The 12,964-nt window shown below is 51.3% G+C and overlaps 5 protein-coding genes across 5 annotated transcripts; 3 read left to right on the top strand and 2 right to left on the bottom strand.

The window, feature by feature from the left end:
- Positions 1-461: 461 nt before the first annotated feature.
- Positions 462-920, bottom strand: LOC309681762 (histone H2A). The gene has a single exon (XM_082495711.1). The coding sequence runs from the start codon at positions 891-893 to the stop codon at positions 504-506; it is 390 nt and encodes a 129-aa protein (XP_082351837.1). The 5' UTR covers positions 894-920; the 3' UTR covers positions 462-503.
- Positions 921-1,927: 1,007 nt separating this feature from the next.
- On the top strand, positions 1,928-2,776 carry LOC309675438 (histone H3.2-like). The gene has a single exon (XM_082487754.1). The coding sequence runs from the start codon at positions 2,172-2,174 to the stop codon at positions 2,703-2,705; it is 534 nt and encodes a 177-aa protein (XP_082343880.1). The 5' UTR covers positions 1,928-2,171; the 3' UTR covers positions 2,706-2,776.
- Positions 2,777-3,581: 805 nt separating this feature from the next.
- Positions 3,582-4,034, top strand: LOC309686130 (histone H2A). Its single transcript, XM_082498680.1, has one exon. It carries the CDS (start codon positions 3,603-3,605, stop codon positions 3,990-3,992), a length of 390 nt encoding a protein of 129 aa, XP_082354806.1. The 5' UTR covers positions 3,582-3,602; the 3' UTR covers positions 3,993-4,034.
- Positions 4,035-4,948: 914 nt separating this feature from the next.
- LOC309683596 (histone H4) lies at positions 4,949-5,340 on the bottom strand. The gene has a single exon (XM_082497908.1). It carries the CDS (start codon positions 5,321-5,323, stop codon positions 5,012-5,014), a length of 312 nt encoding a protein of 103 aa, XP_082354034.1. The 5' UTR covers positions 5,324-5,340; the 3' UTR covers positions 4,949-5,011.
- A 6,488-nt stretch (positions 5,341-11,828) lies between these two features.
- LOC309674060 (histone H1.03-like) lies at positions 11,829-12,526 on the top strand. The gene has a single exon (XM_082485987.1). It carries the CDS (start codon positions 11,836-11,838, stop codon positions 12,520-12,522), a length of 687 nt encoding a protein of 228 aa, XP_082342113.1. The 5' UTR covers positions 11,829-11,835; the 3' UTR covers positions 12,523-12,526.
- The last annotated feature ends 438 nt before the right edge of the window (positions 12,527-12,964 follow it).

The following is a 12,964-nucleotide window of genomic DNA, read 5'->3' as shown; positions in this document are numbered from 1 at the left end:
GCTCGCTCAGGCCCCTATGGGAAAAGCGTAATGACTACAGCAGCAAGGTCGCTTCGGCTGGTAGGGCGCGGAAGGGGTCTCCGCGCTCTTGCGCGAGAGATGGCGGTCGCTGTAGCCGGCCCCGCCCGCAAGAGGGGGAAGCGCTCTCGCCCTTTCCACCAGCCCGCGAGGGCGACCATTGGCTCCAGCCGCTTCCGCGGTCGCCAGAGCCCGCGCTCCGCTCCCCAGGCACTCGACCCACCACAGCCCACCCGGGAGAGTGGCACACTGCTGCTCCGACTGACCGCTGGCCGAAGCACACCAGGAAAACGCAGACTTCCCGGCCGCGCCCGAGCTCCCTGGCACAGCAACTGAGCCCCAGCAACCTAAACAAGTCACCCCCCTCGCCCTGCCCACCGCTCCCAGCAGCATCTCAAGCTCTTTCTCGACAAAGTGGGTGGCTCTGAAAAGAGCCTTTGGGTTTCGCTTCTGTGCTCGGGACGGACGCTGCTCCCGGGCCCGCTTTACTTGCTCTTGGCCTTGTGGCTGTCGGTCTTCTTGGGCAGCAGCACGGCCTGGATGTTGGGCAGCACCCCGCCCTGCGCGATCGTCACCTTGCCCAGCAGCTTGTTGAGCTCCTCGTCGTTGCGGATGGCCAGCTGCAGGTGGCGGGGGATGATGCGCGTCTTCTTGTTGTCGCGGGCCGCGTTGCCCGCCAGCTCCAGGATCTCGGCCGTCAGGTACTCCAGCACGGCCGCCAGGTACACCGGGGCGCCGGCGCCCACCCGCTCCGCGTAGTTGCCCTTGCGCAGCAGCCGGTGCACGCGGCCCACGGGGAACTGCAGCCCGGCCCGCGACGAGCGCGACTTGGCCTTGGCGCGCGCCTTCCCGCCCTGCTTCCCACGGCCCGACATCCTCACTCGGTCGCTCGCTACCAAAACTTCCGCTGCCACAGCAAACAAGCAGGTGAGGTGCTCGTGCTTGCAGGCCCGCCCTTATATCCCTTCCCCTGCGCGGCCGGCGGCTCCTGATAGGCCGAGGCGCCTATCGGGTATCGCGCGCCCAATGGCGGAGCGAATCTCGTCCTGACCAATAGCGAGGAGCTCTGCGGCGGAAACGCCTCCGTCCGCCCTCTCGAGCCGCCCAATGACGACCCGCGGGGGGCGGCCTTCAGCCGCCGGCTCCGCCCGACGGTAACGCCCGCTCCCGCCGCCGCCACAGACCAGACCCGCGGGGCCGCCCCGCGCCGGCCCTCTTTCCCTTGTTTTTTTTTCTCCTTGTTTTAATGCTCGTTTGCAAACGGACGGGTCGGCAAAGCGCGGGCTGGCGGGGCGGAGTTGAGAGGAAGAGGCAGTGCGGCTGTGTCACTCAGCGGGAGGATAGCGGGGGGGCGGGAGGTACCGGGAGAGGCAGTACAATGCCCCATAGTGTGTCACGCGGGGTCTTTCCTCCGCGGGAAGATCTCGCCCTTTTCCAACACTGGTTAACCCCAAAGCTTTCCGACCTTCCCACACTGCACACGCTTCCTTGCATCGGAAAAACACCACAGTTCGTTCCCTTCTATCCCCCCCCTCCCCCCCAAATGTACAGCGGGGCAATGTCTGCTGTCACTGCCTGATTCCATCTAACACTTCAGTTACGGCCTTTCATTCCTATACTCATCCTCCCGTCCTCATTTCTTAATTAAAGTTAATGCGTTCATATAGCATCAATACGGATTAAAAGGCATGAGCCTTTTCATTCTTTGAGTAAACTTAAATTTTCCAACATCCAGTTTTTCATTATTCTTTCCAACTATTTTTTTTAACTACAAGCTTTTTTCCTTCTGTTCCCTTTTGATTTTCTGAAATATTTTAACATACTTAAATAAAAGTTCCTATATCTTCCAGAGTAATTTTATCCTTGTTAACACTGCATGGAAATATCCCTGCAAAATAAAAAAAAAAAAAAAAAGGAAGGAAATTTCACAGTGAACGAAAAAAAAAAACTTATTAAAAAATGAAGTCCATATTATAAGCTCATGCATTGTCTCAAAATTTTACAATAAATAATATGCGAAGGGTTTGCGGAAAGGGGAAAACACAGATATAAATAGCACAGCTTCTTTAGAGGACGGACAGTATAAAGGAACAAAGACGAAAAAGTGCAAGCGGTACCTACCACTGGCGGGATTTTTAAATTTGAATCCACCAATGAGGCTCAGCATATATCCATCCGCCTATCAGAGAAGGGACTGCTGCTATATATACTCCGCGAACACAGCCCCGCTGCCAGTGCTTCTGTTTGGCAGTGCTCTACTTGTTTGCTTGAGAGCGATGGCGCGCACGAAGCAGACGGCGCGTAAGTCGACGGGCGGGAAGGCGCCCCGCAAGCAGCTGGCCACCAAGGCGGCCCGCAAGAGCGCGCCGGCCACGGGCGGCGTGAAGAAGCCGCACCGGTACCGGCCCGGCACGGTGGCGCTGCGCGAGATCCGGCGCTACCAGAAGTCGACGGAGCTGCTGATCCGCAAGCTGCCCTTCCAGCGCCTGGTGCGGGAGATCGCGCAGGACTTCAAGACCGACCTGCGCTTCCAGAGCTCGGCCGTCATGGCGCTGCAGGAGGCGAGCGAGGCCTACCTGGTGGGGCTCTTCGAGGACACCAACCTCTGCGCCATCCACGCCAAGCGCGTCACCATCATGCCCAAGGACATCCAGCTGGCCCGCCGCATCCGCGGTGAACGTGCATAAACTGGCTTAGCACACTTAATGTGTATTTGGAGAAAACTTTTCAAGCAACACAAAGGCTCTTTTAAGAGCCACTACATACAACATAAAAAGAGCTGTGATACTGCGGTAATGTAATCTTTTTTAGCAACTTTATTACTTTTGTAAAACGTTCCCAATTTTTACTTTATTAATTATTCATGGTGACTATGTGATGGAGGTAACTGAAGTGTTAGATGTGATCAGGCAGTGGGAGCAGAGGTTGTTTAACTACGTTGCCCCAATAACATTTGGGGTGGGGGGAGAGAAGGGAACGAGATTGTGTTGAAAGGTTGAAATGCTTTTGGGTTGCCCGGTGCTGGAAAGGGGCGAAGTTTTCCGCCGGAGGAAAGACCCCGCGTGACACACTATGGGGAATTGTACTGCCTCTCCCGGTACCTCCCGCCCCCCCGCTATCCTCCCGCTGAGTGACACAGCCGCACTGCCTCTTCCTCTCAACTCCGCCCCGCCAGCCCGCGCTTTGCCGACCCGTCCGTTTGCAAACGAGCATTAAAACAAGGAGAAAAAAAAACAAGGGAAAGAGGGCCGGCGCGGGGCGGCCCCGCGGGTCTGGTCTGTGGCGGCGGCGGGAGCGGGCGTTACCGTCGGGCGGAGCCGGCGGCTGAAGGCCGCCCCCCGCGGGTCGTCATTGGGCGGCTCGAGAGGGCGGGCGGAGGCGTTTCCGCCGCAGAGCTCCTCGCTATTGGTCAGGACGAGATTCGCTCCGCCATTGGGCGCGCGATACCCGATAGGCGCCTCGGCCTATCAGGAGCCGCCGGCCGCGCAGGGGAAGGGATATAAGGGCGGGCCTGCAAGCACGAGCACCTCACCTGCTTGTTTGCTGTGGCAGCGGAAGTTTTGGTAGCGAGCGACCGAGTGAGGATGTCGGGCCGCGGGAAGCAGGGCGGGAAGGCGCGCGCCAAGGCCAAGTCGCGCTCGTCGCGGGCCGGGCTGCAGTTCCCCGTGGGCCGCGTGCACCGGCTGCTGCGCAAGGGCAACTACGCGGAGCGGGTGGGCGCCGGCGCCCCGGTGTACCTGGCGGCCGTGCTGGAGTACCTGACGGCCGAGATCCTGGAGCTGGCGGGCAACGCGGCCCGCGACAACAAGAAGACGCGCATCATCCCCCGCCACCTGCAGCTGGCCATCCGCAACGACGAGGAGCTCAACAAGCTGCTGGGCAAGGTGACGATCGCGCAGGGCGGGGTGCTGCCCAACATCCAGGCCGTGCTGCTGCCCAAGAAGACCGACAGCCACAAGGCCAAGAGCAAGTAAAGCGGGCCCGGGAGCAGCGTCCGTCCCGAGCACAGAAGCGAAACCCAAAGGCTCTTTTCAGAGCCACCCACTTTGTCGAGAAAGAGCTTGAGATGCTGCTGGGAGCGGTGGGCAGGGCGAGGGGGGTGACTTGTTTAGGTTGCTGGGGCTCAGTTGCTGTGCCAGGGAGCTCGGGCGCGGCCGGGAAGTCTGCGTTTTCCTGGTGTGCTTCGGCCAGCGGTCAGTCGGAGCAGCAGTGTGCCACTCTCCCGGGTGGGCTGTGGTGGGTCGAGTGCCTGGGGAGCGGAGCGCGGGCTCTGGCGACCGCGGAAGCGGCTGGAGCCAATGGTCGCCCTCGCGGGCTGGTGGAAAGGGCGAGAGCGCTTCCCTCTCTTGCGGGCGGGGCCGGCTACAGCGACCGCCATCTCTCGCGCAAGAGCGCGGAGACCCTTTATGTGTCCCAGAGGCTGAAGCAAACCCGCGGTAGTCGCTACGCTTTCCCTCTACAGGTATGAGCGGGGACAGGTGAAAAAGAAGGATCTGCTGCACTATAGTACAGAATTCTGCAAGGCAGAGTCGGGATTTACCTTTTTTTCTTATATTTTGTTGGTGTAGTTAAACTATTTTCTTGGTTTCTGTTATTTTCTAAGTAAAGCTACAAAGGGAGAAGTGAAACTCGTGTCTTCGGGCCGTAGCAGTTTCTAGGGCTTCCCAGCATCGATAAATGCCTCCAGAAAAGCCACGAACTGGATGAGTGTCGCCCATTTAAGCGGCTGGCGGGAAGGAAAGGGGAAGCAGAAGGATACAGCAGCAGGGTACTAGAATTTCGTAGCCGGAGAACTGCAAGACTAGCCAGTGCGGCTGCAGCTCAGCAAAAGGGACACATGGGGGGAGAGAGCAATATGAATGTTAAAAGAGCATTATGGCAGTAACAGAAAAAAATATAATAACGCAACACAGCTCCTTTAAAGAAAATAGTGGGTGGCTCTTAAAAGAGCCTTTGGGTTGTCGAGATCGTCAGTCCACAGAGAGAAAAGACTTTAGCCGCCGAAGCCGTAGAGAGTGCGTCCCTGGCGCTTGAGGGCGTAGACCACGTCCATGGCCGTAACTGTCTTCCTCTTGGCGTGCTCGGTGTAGGTGACGGCGTCGCGGATCACGTTCTCCAGGAAGACCTTCAACACGCCGCGCGTCTCCTCGTAGATGAGCCCCGAGATGCGCTTCACGCCGCCGCGCCGAGCCAGGCGGCGGATGGCCGGCTTGGTGATGCCCTGGATGTTGTCGCGCAGCACCTTACGGTGACGCTTAGCGCCCCCCTTGCCGAGCCCCTTCCCGCCCTTGCCTCTGCCAGACATGCTGCAACCAGTCTTTGACCCGAGCGGTGTGCTGTGTCTGGCGGCGTGCGGGTATTTATGTGTTGTGGTCCGACCTGATTGGGAACAGGGGCGGGCCCCGCCGGCGGGGGCGGGGCCTGGATCTCCGCCCCCTCCGCGGACGCGGCAGGGTGGGGCCTTCGCTGCTCTCGGGCACCTTCCCGGGGCCCGGTCAGCTTCGCCTCCGCCTCGCTCGCCTTCCCCTAGCCTCGGTGGCCCTGAAGTGCCGTTTCCCGTCAGTTTCCCCCCCCGCCCCGTTTTCACGAGGGGCCGAGTGCGCCCCCGCGGCCGCCTGCCTCTCGGAGCGGTCTGGCCCGGTCTCAAGAGCCTCTGTGGGTCGCCGCCCAGTGCTCCCATGAGGCGGGAGTCGGCGGTCTACCGGCCCCCGCGGAGTCTTCGAATGGGTTGGCGCAGAGCTCGCCCGAAAGGGCTGTACCGAAAAGGGTTGGGAGCTACTTCTCTTGGCTTCGCCAGTCTTATTCTTTCCTGCCATCTGCTGGGCAACGTTCTATTTTCTTCAAACATCTTTGTGGGGTTTTTTCGACCTGATGACATAAGGAGCATCTATAGGACTTTCAGTTGTTGCTATTCTCTTTTTAACAGTGTTATCATGAATGTTTTGAATATTACTGTATTGCTATACCTGTAGTACAACGTACTTTCGCATATCAACATTTGTGTATAAATTCCTTTATCACTTGTGGGTACTAATTATTTCCAACAATGGGCATAGATCTTATGGTTTGTGTTTGCTTTGATTTTCCTTCCTGCATAGCACTAAATCGTTGAACTCTTACTCTCTAGTTCTTTTGATGCTGGGTACTGTATGCAGAGAACGAATATGACAGTACAATACAAACTACCTGAAACAACTAGACTTTAAAGTGAATATGATCATCAGAAGCAATATGTGTTTATTTTCCTTTCTCCTGTTCGCCTTCTTTAGATACCGGTTTGTGGCCTATATATTACATTACAAACTTGAACATAGGAAGTTCTAGCTTACCATGAGGGGGAACTTCTTTATTTTGGGGGTGGCAGAGCACTGGAACAGGCTGCCCAGAGAGGTTGTAGAGTCTCCCACTCTGGAAACATTCAAAACCTGCCTGGATGCCATCCTGTGCAACCTGCTGTAGGTGACCCTGCTCTGGGAGGGGGGGTTGACTAGATGATCTCCAGAGGTCCCTTCCAACCCTGACCATTCTGTGATTCATTGCGTGATATGCCCCAGAACTCTTTTCAATAGCTTTCTATATGAAAACAACTGCCCAGAAGCTAACGAACAGTTGTCAATAATTTATAAAGCAATAGACCAACTATAGCAAGTAGGATATTAAGTTTCTGTCAAAATTCTGAAGGCACTTCTTACAGTTTCTTTTAACTCTGTTCCCTGTTCTATCACCTCGATTTAAATTGTTCTTACAATTTTTTATTCTTAGCTTCTTACTTTATCATCAGCCTAGTGAACACAGTTTGTGTGTTAGGTGTTTTTTTTTTTTTGTTTAGGTCTTTTTTGGTTGTGTGTTTTTTGGTTTTTTTTTTTGTTTTGTTTTGGTGGTTTTTTTTTTTTTTTTTTTAGAAGATCAGCTCAAATATATTGTTATAGGCGGATGAATTTCTGGATTATGTTGCAAACACAAAGTTGATCTATTTACATTTCATCAGTGAGGACCAGCGTTAAAGATGTGAAATGAGAGCACATCAGCGGTAAAATTACTTCCAACTGCAGCAATTCAAACTTTCAAAATGACTCCCAACCGCAGCAAATAGTGAAAATCCCTTTGAAAGGGCTGCCCTGGCCTTTGTTCCTGTATACGCCCCTAAATGCTTTCAAATATGTGGAGCCTTAGAAAACAACGTTTCGCACACGTTAAATTTGACATTTTTCTGAATTACATTTCCTTTCGGTTATGACTCATCTGATTATCTTCTCCCACTCTCTCTACTTCAGTGGACGCTGAAGAATTCAGCTGATAATCTCCTAATATGTGAAAGGGTTAAAATCGTCACAATGTAACAAAGCGGCGGGGTTTAGGCTGCTGGGACACACTCTCCCCTGAGTTTTATGAGTTTATTCACGAATTCAGAGCGTCAAAATACGGGTGGAAGCTCTCTAGACAGCCTCGCCTGGTTCCCCTGTCAGTTTGCAACTGTTAGGTTATAAGTAAATCATTCTCTTGTTTTATGTAAATGCTCAGTTAAAAGATTCATCACCGTGGTATAAAAGGACAGGAGGAGCTTCCAGAATTAAAGGAGGAAATCTCTCTTTTAGCAGAAGAGGCAATCGACATTCTCTGTTAGCATAATAGAAAGAAAAAAAAACCAAAAAACAACAACACGGTTATATTCTTATGTTACAATTTAAGTTTATTTTTTTTAAATGTTAAAACTACAGCACTGATTTAATGGGCTTTGAAGCAGGCAGAGAGACATTCCTTTCTGTGTAGAAATAGGTAGGGATTGGTCTAAAGTAGCCCTCGAAGCTTTGGCTGTTACAAAGTAGCAGGAATGAGGGAATTAGGCTAACTGGTATCAATGGAGTTGGGGAACCCCAAGCACTGCTTTTGCCACGTGGAGGAAAAGAAAAAAAAAAAGAAAAAAAAAAGATTCCAAGTGCATTAGGAGTTTTGCAAACATCCTTGACTTCCCTCACTACTATACCAAAACTTTATCTGCTTGTGCCATATCCGGAGTTTCCAAAGAGCAATAACGGCCACTTGCTTGTGGGCAGGAAGGCCCCATTCGCATGCTAACCCTGCAACTGTGGAAGGAGCTCCGATACGCCTTTTAGAAAAACACTGTAGGTCACCTCATTCTTTAGTTAGCTTTGGGAATCTGCCACCTGGAAAATGATTTTTTCTAACCTATACTTATTATTAGATCTATACTGTTGACTAAGCGTAAATTGTTCCCTCTTATCATTCTCATCCTTGTGCCATTGTGCCAGCTCCAGCAGTAGCCGTTAGGTCTAATGCTATGTCAGAAACTGCTCCTGCTCCACATGAGAGAAAAATAAAAATTAAAAATTCCAGTCCATTGCAGCTTCTGCATGCTGAGTAGCAGGGTTTCCATCCTCTCGAGAGTGCCAGTGGGCAAAGGCTGGAAGACAGAGAAATAGTTTTAATCTGTATTTGAATGGTGTTTCTGTGATTTAAAAAATAGTTTGATTCCTGACAATAAGGCTTCAATAAAGCTTTTTTTATTTTATGAAAAAAAAAAAAAAGGCGTGATTTTGAGAGGTTTTTCAAATGTGGAATACAGATTGTTCTGAATATTTTGTAGCACATAACTTACTATGAGCTATAGCCTATGTCCAGAAATTTGTCAGAAGAATAAAATAAGATTGGCCTACAACAAGCTAAGAGCCTCACCATTGCAGAAGCCACAATTCACAGTGAAGGAATTGGCTGCTGTTGATTTGTGCATGGTGGTGACAAAAATACCACATCAACATTTATTATAGGACATTTTGAATTTCCTAGTAATTCAGGAAAATAAATCAAAAAGGGAAAACAATGGGAGCCTATGACTTTAAAACAGGAGGAAGGAGGAATTCATGATTTACTGAACATTGTGACACCTGACAACTTTGAAAGAAGGCATTAAAACACAGGGCAACAATCATTTGGTACTACCTACCTCGCTCTTCCTTGAAACAGGAGCAAGGGTAGATGTCCAGCCTCAGTAAGCAGTCTGCATAATGTTGAATTGATGAAAAGCGGAACTGAACCCATCACATTCTCTTCTCAATGGTTCATTTTTTTTCCTAGTAACTCTTAAAGAAATTCGGGCTCGAATCTCTCTATAGGCCTGAGCTAATTCATAAAAGTGTTTCTTTCCTGGAAGGAAAGTTACAACATTTTAGTAAAATATTTCAGTACTTTTATTGACACCTGCTGATTCGAGAAATGAAGGAAATGTAGATGGAATGGTCCCAAATACAACTTCTGACCGAAGAAATGATGGAATATCAAAGCCTGGAGATGCCTCCCTGGTGTACCTGTCTAACTGCATCAAGTTCCTGTGTTGAGCACGTTCTCTGTTTTGGGTTATATTCTACAGTGGCTGACAAAAAAGAAATTTTAGCCTACAATGGGTGAGAAATTAAAATCCACTTACTGGATTACAACCCAAATACTTGGATAGTTCTAGGATATTATACCTGAACATCCAAAATCAAAATGTAACTGAATAAAAGAGCCATAGGGAGGCAAATGATCTTCAGCCCTCAGGTCTGCCCTTCCTGTCTTCTGGTTTATGCCCGTCTTTGCTTTGACCTACATTGTAGGGGAAATCATAATGTGTTTGGTTGTTTTTTGTTGTTTTTTGTTGTTGTTGTTGTTGTTGTTGTTGTTGTTTGGGTTTTGTTTGTTTGTTTGTTTGTTTGTTTTTTTCCCTATGAGAACGCACAGCCTGATACCACCAATCTGTCTTTTCTTGGTCACAAATCTCACCATAGTGGATGGGGATAAACTCCAATGTACAGAAATATATCCTACATGGAGCAATGACGGGCTTGAGAGATCAGAATCAAATCTCTAAACACTTCCTAGTTTCATGTAAACATGGATGTTCTGTTTCCAGGAATCGTAGAACCTGTTTCTGCCTGAAAGAATTTGGGGAGAAACCAAAAGGTTACTAGGAATCTATGTTGTACGAGTCCAAAGAATTGACAGAAAGCTGCCGCTAAATGTCAATAGCTAAAAAACCCACTTATGTTAAAAAAAAAAAAAAACCGTTAAAAAATGTTAGCTCCACTGCCTCTGGGAGGACTTGAAATCACGGTTCCCAATTACAGGAAATAACTGTCAGATAAAAACCGGTATTAAAATTAGTTTTCACTTTCTGTGTTTAATCAACACACAACGCACAGTTCTGCAGTCTCACACTTTGCAGTTCCATCACGAAAGTTATCGCAGCCAGACCACCCAAAACACGCATTTACCTTCGTTTTACAGGCTGAAATGCTAGAAGACGTCACAAAGCTATATTTCTTCCCACATTTCCCCCCCGAGAAGAGAAAAAAAAAAAACCGGTATGTTAAATCCCTACAATAACTCTAGCCCTTGGGTTGATTATAGCCTTTTAGCGTTTTCAGTTAAACAAGCGTAATCAGAAAAGACTATGACATGTCACATGGAGATTCAAGTCAATGTATTTACATATTTTCACAGTCCCGGGCAGCGCAAACTCTACATTGTACCCTCATTTCATTCACCCTGTTACACTCTCTTAGTCCTGGATAGGTCTGCCCACCCCTGTGTGTGAAGCACATTATTATTGCGTGCAGACTCTTAACTGTTTCGTATTAAAAAGAACTGAAAACGAAAGAAAAAGGTGAGAATCCATCCATTGTTTGGAATACGGAGGTGCCACTGACCCGGGGAAGGGACCTTCCTGAAAAGGTGTGAATTATTACTTTACTTCTGAAAGGAGCAAAAAGGTGAATCACCAGATGCTGTTATCAAAGCGAAACACTTACAGCATCAACATACATTCATTAGAACAGAGAAATCAGTTTTGCGTGATAAAATGTCCCGATTACCGAATGGACCCTCAGGGGACGCAATTTTCAGCTTTAATTCCCCGTCCAAGTTGAAAATTTCATTACACCCCACGTTATATTTCGCAATCAATTTTAACAATTCGTGATGCAAAGACAAGTGCTTTTACACTTTTTAAGACTAAAAAACGACATCTTGCAATATCTCGACTCCTGAATTTAATAGACGAAAGCGGCTTCGCTAAGGTTACGTGGGAAGTGCAAAGACGGGAACATCAGCCTTCAGAGGGGCGCGTCGCTGCTTTGTTCCACTGAAATACCTGAGCAGACTCCAAGTAACATCGCCTTCCGTCCACGCTGCTAAAACACAAACGTGTCCCCAAAAGCCATCAGCTAAGACACCGCGGTCGCCGAAGGGACACTGAGCGGGATTATGTGATTTCGGAGGGAAGCGGCTCGGCCGAGGGAACCGTCTCTGCGTCCCCGTCCGGCACCACGGGGCGAAGCTGTGTTACTTCCTCGGCTTTAATATCAATTTACCCCGAGACCAATGGCTCAAACCGCTCTTTTCCCCCCCCTGATCTGGAGAGGACCTTCTAAAGCACAAGGTTTGACGCCGGCTGTGCCCATTTAGCCGATGGTATAATTTTAATTTAAAAGAAAAATCGAAAGTTTGTCTCTCCCGAGGTCTCTGCGCCTCCACGCCGCGGAGTTTCTGGGGTCGCTTTCCCCTCATTTCTGCTCCTTCCCACGGGAAACTCCGCTAGCTGCCAGGACAGACGTCCCCCTCCCCGCTGGGGAAGAAACGGGGTGCACGGGCGGTAAATTTCGGGAGGAAAAAGCCCTTTTTGGAGCGGGAAGAAACACAACGGGCGCGGCGGCGGGCGGCGGGGCGGGGCGGGTCCCACCAATCAGCGCGCGCGGCGCCGCTATAAAAGGGGGCGGCGGCAGCGCCGCTGCTATTGTTCGCGCTGACTCCGCAGGAGGCGCCATGTCTGAGACCGTTCCTGTCGCCGCGCCGGACGTCGCAGCCGCTGCTGCACCGGCCCCGGCCAAAGCTGCGGCCGCCGCCAAGAAGCCCAAGAAGGCGGTGGGCGGCTCCAAAGCCCGCAAGCCGGCGGGCCCCAGCGTCACCGAGCTCATCACCAAGGCCGTGTCCGCCTCCAAGGAGCGCAAGGGGCTCTCCCTCGCCGCCCTCAAGAAGGCGCTGGCCGCCGGCGGCTACGATGTTGAAAAGAGCAACAGCCGCATCAAGTTGGGGCTGAAGAGCCTCGTCAGCAAAGGCACCCTGGTGCAGACCAAGGGCACCGGCGCCTCCGGCTCTTTCCGCCTGAGCAAGAAGCCCGGGGAAGTGAAGGAGAAAGCCCCCAAGAAGCGGGCAGCCACGGCCAAGCCCAAGAAGCCGGCGGCCAAGAAGCCCGCCAGCGCCGCCAAGAAGCCCAAGAAAGCGGTTACAGCGAAGAAGAGCCCCAAGAAAGCCAAGAAGCCGGCGGCCGCTACGACCAAAAAAGCGGCCAAAAGCCCCAAGAAGGCGACCAAGGCTGCCAAGCCCAAGAAGGCGGCGGCAGCAGCCAAGAGCCCGGCCAAGGCGAAGGCAGTGAAGCCCAAAGCGGCGAAGCCGAAGGCGGCCAAGCCCAAAGCGGCCAAGGCGAAGAAGGCGGCGCCCAAGAAGAAATAAATGAACCTGAAAAATTGTCTGCTTTGCAGATAAACCCAACGGCTCTTTTAAGAGCCACCCCAGCTTTCCTAAAAGGAGCTGAAACACTTTGTCTGAATTGTGTGCGCGTAATTTGAAGTGTCTTTCTTTTTTTTTTTTTTTTTTTTTTTTTTTTTTGCATTGTACTTGTTTAAAGTCAGTCCGGTTACAGCGCGAACTTCCGCGCTTTTGCTCTCTGCAGTTGCCGGGCAGCACCACAGCAATGTTCACCGCGGTACAGTTCACTTCATCATTCCCCCCCCCCCCCCCGCGGGCGCGAATAACGTCCCGTTAGCCGCAAGAAACCAGGGCGAGCCGAGTGTCCCCGTGGAAGTCGGGCAGCGCTCACGGTGTTCCGGTTCAGATGGGGGGGGGGGGGGGAGTGCCGCGGCTCCCCGTAGTTTCTCCGAAAAGCCGCGCTCGG

Source organism: Vanellus vanellus, assembly GCF_965231255.1.
Source record: "Vanellus vanellus genome assembly, chromosome: 1".
NCBI lineage: Eukaryota > Metazoa > Chordata > Aves > Charadriiformes > Charadriidae > Vanellus > Vanellus vanellus.
This window is presented reverse-complemented; position numbering and strand designations above follow the sequence as displayed.